This window comes from Orcinus orca, chromosome 19 (assembly GCF_937001465.1).
Source record: "Orcinus orca chromosome 19, mOrcOrc1.1, whole genome shotgun sequence".
In the NCBI taxonomy this organism is placed as follows: Eukaryota; Metazoa; Chordata; class Mammalia; order Artiodactyla; family Delphinidae; genus Orcinus; species Orcinus orca.
The window spans coordinates 27,844,568-27,850,469 of record NC_064577.1 but is presented as its reverse complement, the minus strand read 5'-3'; the positions used below and the strand labels follow the sequence as shown (position 1 = coordinate 27,850,469).

The 5,902-nt window shown below is 62.7% G+C and overlaps 1 protein-coding gene across 1 annotated transcript; it reads left to right on the top strand.

The window, feature by feature from the left end:
• The first annotated feature begins 508 nt into the window (after positions 1 to 508).
• On the top strand, positions 509 to 5,650 carry BTBD17 (BTB domain containing 17). The gene is made up of 3 exons (XM_004275437.3): positions 509 to 872; positions 2,508 to 2,784; positions 4,058 to 5,650. The coding sequence occupies exons 1-3, from the start codon at positions 788 to 790 to the stop codon at positions 5,130 to 5,132; spliced, it is 1,437 nt and encodes a 478-aa protein (XP_004275485.1). The 5' UTR covers positions 509 to 787; the 3' UTR covers positions 5,133 to 5,650.
• Positions 5,651 to 5,902: the final 252 nt, after the last annotated feature.

Genomic DNA, 5,902 nt, shown 5'->3' with positions numbered 1-5,902 from the left:
GGCAGGGGTGCTCCGTGCAGGGGTGCACAGGCTCGGGTGCAGCTCCTCTATGCCCAGCCCTGCCATCTTAGCTCACCTTGACCCGGGGTGAGGGGTGTGCTGGTCACAGCCCCCACCTCCCTAAAGGCTCATCACCCTCTCAGGAACATTCTTCAAAGAAGAACACGAAAATGCTATCAGTTACCCCGTGGGTCCCTATTTGAGACCCTTGCCCTCCTTTCTGGAGAGCCAGCCCACCCCAAAATGGGAGAGGGGGAGGGGTGGGAGCCTGAGCTGCCGCCGTGTTTCTCTTCCAGGCCCTTCCTTTGCAGCCGGCTCACCACGGCTCCCCAGCCGTGACGCTGGCAAGCTCGTGCTCTGTGCCAGGGTGGAGGCTGAGCCTGGGATCCGGGGAGGGGGCCGGCGACCCTCTGCGCTGGTGGCGGCCACTGGTTCTGGAGCCCTCTGCCTGCCCTTTGGAGAGCCTTAAACTTCCCAGAAGAGGAATGACTCGCTGTGCCAGGTGGTAGGAGCTATGGGGGAGGGTGCCGGATCCGTCCCCCTCAGGGGCCCACCGGCAGCACAATAGCCCCTGGGGCTGCTGCTCTCTGGCTTAACTCGTTGCCTGGGCAACAGCTGGGGCCCGTTTCCACCAATCCACGGCAGAGGCTGGGTGGTGGGCGGGAAGCCAGCCGGGGAAGGGAGGGCACCAGCCCCTTGGGCGGGACCCTATATAAGGAGGAGGAATGTGAGTGGAGAGGTCTGGGCTTCGCTCTCCCTCCAGTGGGCTTGGGGGCAGGGCACAAAGATGCTTAGGCTGGGCTACACCAAACCTGGGTCCTGCGCCAGCTTCTGGGCCATCCTGACCCTAGTGGGCCTGGTCACTCGTGCAGGTGAGTGGGCAGGGGGCAGGGAGAAGGGGCAGGACCTTCCGGCTGTAGCCACACACGGCCAGGAGGGGGCGGTGTCCAGCCAGCCAGGACGGGCGCAGAGTGGATTTGATCACACAGCTCCGTGGAGGAGGGCAGCCTGCCTCCGAGGGGACGAGGGCTGGGCGGGCAGGCAGGCAGGAGTCTCAACGACAAGAAGACCCTTCCACTGTCCATTGTCCCAGGCAGCTGGGCGCAGCTAGAGGCGAGTGGGGATGCCATCCGCATTCGGGGCCTTCAGTGTGACAGCTTGGAGAGGCGGGGCTGGGAGATAACCTCGGGCTCCTCTCACCCTTTCTTCCTCCCTCTGTCTCCCTCTTGCTTTACACAAAGATGCTCTGCTCTCCTGTGAGTGTCCTCTCCAAGAGCGCACATGGGCCTCGGGACTCGTGTGTGTGTGTGTGTGTGTGAGTGTGAGTGTGTGTGTGTGCATGTGTGTGAGTGCATGTGTGTGTGTGTGTGCGCGCGCGCGCGCGCGCGCGCTGGGGGGTAGGTGTGCCCATCTGCTGCTGTCATCTCCTCACACTGTGCTCCGCTTGGAGAAGCTGCTGGCAGTGTTTTCTGTCATTGAGTTTTCTGTCACCGAGGGCATGTCCCCAGCTGACCCTCACGGTATCCCTGGAAACATGCGAGAAGGGCCCAGCGTGCCCAGCCTGCAAGGCGGGAACACCAGCCTCAAGGCACAGGTACCCCGAGAGTCCTGTCCAGGACAAGCTGGCCCTCTGTGCTTTCTCTGGTCTCCCGCAGGCCAGTGGAGACGGGACCCAGGAGGGCTGCTGGGCCTGGAAGCAGCTTCCCCTCCAGGCTGCAGCCTCCTCTCACAGCCAGGCCCTCCCCTCCCACTCAGCGCTGGGGCGGATCCTCGGCCCCCCCCACCCCCCAGCTTGCCAAGCCCATCCTCCTCCAGGGCCTCTGGCAGGCTCCTTCTCAGCGCTTCCTCAGGGAGCCTGTCTCTGATTCCTGCACCTAGAGGAGCTGCCACCCCACTGCTATCACCTCCCTTATTTACCACAATCGAAGGCTAGAGTGCTTACTTGTGTATTTATTGCCTGTCTAAGGGGCTTGTGCTTTGATGAGTGTATGAAGCTGGCTTGTTTTGTTCACTGTGCTATTCTGAGCTCCCAGGAGCGTGCCTGGCTTGTAGTAAGTGCTCAGTTTGTTAGTGACTGCACTCTTTTGGACAACTCTTCCGAGGGGTGGGGTGCACAGTTCTTCAGGAGGTGAGACGGGGGGGAACCAAGAGGTTTCTCGACTCCCGCCTAGGGGTCTGGCATCATGGAGACCAGCTCTGGACACTTTGTCCCACGCTGGGTCACGAGCTCTCTCCGCCAGGAATCTGCCCACCTTCCAAGAGCATCCTCTCAGGGTCTGCTCAGGGTCAGGTTTACAAGCTTCCCCAGCCAGGATGTGCTTGGGTGCACACACGTGCATCCACGCACTTCATGGGCACAAACAGGTGAGCACACAGCCTCCCCAGGCTCATCCACTCTCTGCCCACATCCAGCCACATGCATCTTCAGCTGGTCCCTCTGCAACCCCAGCATGCTGCCCGGGGCCCGGGTGCCTTCTCAGGCTGTGCCGTGTTCCTTCCTGCTGCAGCCCAGAAAACCGATGTCGGCGGGGAGTCAACGGGCACCTCCATCAACCACTCCCAGACGCTGCTCCAACGCCTGCAGGAGCTGCTGCGGCAGGGCAATGCCAGCGACGTGGTGCTGCGGGTCCAGGCTGCGGGCACCGACGAGGTCCGAGTCTTCCACGCCCACCGCCTGCTGCTGGGACTGCACAGTGAGCTGTTCCGGGAGCTGTTGAGTAACCAGAGCGAGGTGGTGCTGCAGGAGCCCCGGGACGGTGCTGCTGTCTTTGACAAGTTCATCAGGTGGGGAAGGATCAGGGGGAAGACTCCAGGACTTTCCAAGCCCCTGGCTTCTCCACTCACAGGGTGATGGAAGCCCTGGATCCTCGCAGACATCATGCCCATTCCCTGGATGTCATTAGGATGACCGTGCAACCGCCTCCTTCTTCCCTCCTTCCACTGCACTCCTGCAAAATGCAGCGTGACTCCCCTGCCCTTGCCTGGAGGCTCTGTGTGGTTTGATGTCACTTACCAGTCACCCTCAGAGCTGTTTCCAAATCTGGCCCTGAGAGCTTTTAAAAACTGTAGATTCCCGGGCCCCACCCTGGATCCTGGGCTTCCCGTCTAGGGTTGGGCCAAGCAGTCGTTTCTTTCCTTTCTTAAAAAAAAATATTTATTTATTTATTTGGCTGCGCCGGGTCTTAGTTGTGGCACGTGGGATCTTTAGCTGCGGCATGCGGGATCCAGCTCCCTGACCAGGGATCGAACCCACCCCCCGCGTTGGGAGCAAAGAGTCTTAGCCACTGGACCACCAGAGAAGTCCCCCAAGCAGTCGTTTCTTATTTTAATGTCTCCGGGTGGCTTTGGTGTCTGGCCCCGTCTTGAACCAGAGGGCTAGGGAGCTAAAAACGTTAGCCATCTCTCTGCCCCATCTCCTGCCTCCTGCTAGTGGGGCACCATTCACACTCTAGCCTGAGAAAGTGACCCTGATTTGACGGCTTAGATAAGATGGCTGCAGAATTCGGGTCATTGCTTCCAACTTCCGGGCAACGGGAACAGGGATAACACAGAAGGGCCAAAGGGTCTCCCCGCTACCCCAGTCAGTTCTATTTAACCAGCCTTCCCCCAATCCCACTCTGTGCCTCTGCGGACATCTCATTGGCTAGAATTCAGTCACGTGCCCGCACTCGCTCTAAGGGAGCCTGGGAAACATCTTTTAGTCCCAGAGGCAAACAGCGCAGTGAAATGGTGCCCACCCTCATAGCGAGCAGCTGGCGGCATGGGAGTCCAGATAGTAAACCTCGCAATGGCAGGCGCTACATCTGTCTTCTTCTAGCACAGAGCTCGCCACCTAGTAGGTGCTCGATACATGCATGCTATTTCCATGTCCCCACGAGAAACGGAAAGAAGAGGCCGTGAGGTCGGATGGGCCTGGGAGGGCCCTTCTGTTGGCGCCCTTGACCATGATGGTCTCTGACCAAGGCCGGGGCCCTCTGGACCCAGAAAGCGGCTCTGGGTGGGGTCGGGGTGGGCCCGCCCGCCCTGACTGCGCCCCATCTCTGCGCCTCTCCGGCAGGTACCTCTACTGCGGCGAACTGATCGTGCTGCTGGCGCAGGCCATCCCCCTGCACAGGCTGGCCACCAAGTACGGCGTGTCCTCCCTGCAGCGGGGCGTGGCCGACTACATGCGCGCGCACCTGGCGGGCGGCGCGGGCCCGGCGGTGGGCTGGTACCACTACGCGGTGAGCACCGGGGACGAGGCCCTGCGCCAGAGCTGCCTGCAGTTCCTGGCCTGGAACCTGTCGGCCGTGGCGGGGAGCGCCGAGTGGGGAGCCGTGAGCCCCGAGCTGCTGGCGCAGCTGCTGCCGCGCTCGGACCTGGTGCTGCAGGACGAGCTGGAGCTGTTCCACGCGCTGGAGGCGTGGCTGGGCCGCGCGCGGCCGCCCCCCGCCGTGGCCGAGCGGGCGCTGCGCTCCATCCGCTACCCCATGATCCCGCCGGCGCAGCTGTTCCAGCTGCAGGCGCGCTCGGCAGCCCTGGCGCGCCACGGCCCGGCGGTGGCCGACCTCCTGCTGCAGGCCTACCAGTTCCACGCCGCCTCGCCGCTGCACTATGCCAAGTTCTTCGACGTCAACGGCAGCTCCTTCCTGCCCCGCAACTACCTCGCGCCCGCGTGGGGCGCCCCGTGGGTCATCAACAACCCGGCCCGCGACGATCGCAGCACCAGCTTCCAGACGCAGCTGGGCCCCAGCGGCCACGACTCGGGCCGCCGGGTCACGTGGAACGTGCTCTTCTCGCCGCGCTGGCTGCCCGTCAGCCTGCGGCCCGTCTACGCGGATGCCGCGGGCACCGCGCTGCCCCTCGCGCGCCCCGAGGACGGCCGGCCGCGGCTCGTGGTCACGCCGGCCAGCAGCGGCGGCGACGCGGCGGGCGTGAGCTTCCAGAAGACCGTGCTGGTGGGGACGCGCCAGCACGGCCGCCTGCTGGTCCGCCACGCCTACAGCTTTCACCAGAGCAGCGAGGAGGCCGGCGACTTCCTGGCGCACGCCGACCTGCAGCGGCGCAACTCCGAGTACCTGGTGGAGAACGCCCTGCACCTGCACCTCATCGTGAAGCCCGTCTACCACCCCCTCATCCGGACCCCCAAGTAGCCAAGCGGGGCCCGGGGCGGGAAGCTCGGCGTCCCTGAGGCCTCTGGATCGGGAAATACAGGCCCGGCAGAGATGGGCCAGAGGGACCAGGAGTGGCATGGCCAGTGGAGGTGCCCACCCTGGCCCCTTGGGTGGAATCCAGCTGAGGGGTGGTAGACCAGATGCCTGGTTTCAGGAGCTGATTTCATGCTGACTTGAAGGTAACACGGTAGAATAAACCAATGCTCAGAGAGGCGAGGGGATGATTAAACCACCCAGTTCATGGGTAAAAGCCGTCCAAGGAGGGCTGCACAGGTCAGGGGCTCCCCATCTTTCTTTAGCTTTTCCCTGAGGGCCCCACCTCCACAGGGAACAGGGCAGCTAAAAGCATCCAACTGGTCACGGCACTGGGTACCACTGTGGGAGCTCCTCACCCTGAAGCTGGGGGGCTTAGCTAAGCAACTTCTGAGTCCCGACTTGCAGGGGGTAACCACTTCATTTGGCTTGTGGACCACCCCAAGTCTCTGGCCTCTCCTGGGAGGGGGTCTGGGGAGGGGGGAAGGCTGGGGGGAGGGGATGTGAATGGGCCTTACAGCCCCGCCCTTCCTGGGGAAAGACCTCAGGGTCTAGAGGAAAACTGCTTTCCCCCAGGTGTTTGTAGGTTGGTGCTGTACAACCAGCCAGAGGGCACTAGGGGGTGGTGGTGGTGGTGGGAGGGGAGTTGGGTTGAATCTTAATCAGTCATGGCCACCCCACATTTCAGACAAGGTCTACTTTCCAACACAACCATC

Excerpts from the sequence above, each read along its gene's own strand:
- BTBD17 (XM_004275437.3), top strand. The coding sequence starts at position 788 with ATGCTTAGGCTGGGCTACACCAAACCTGGGTCCTGCGCCAGCTTCTGG. Across the intron at positions 873-2,507 it reads GGGCCTGGTCACTCGTGCAG|CCCAGAAAACCGATGTCGGC; the intron begins GTGAGTGGGCAG and ends TTCCTGCTGCAG. Across the intron at positions 2,785-4,057 it reads GTCTTTGACAAGTTCATCAG|GTACCTCTACTGCGGCGAAC; the intron begins GTGGGGAAGGAT and ends CCTCTCCGGCAG.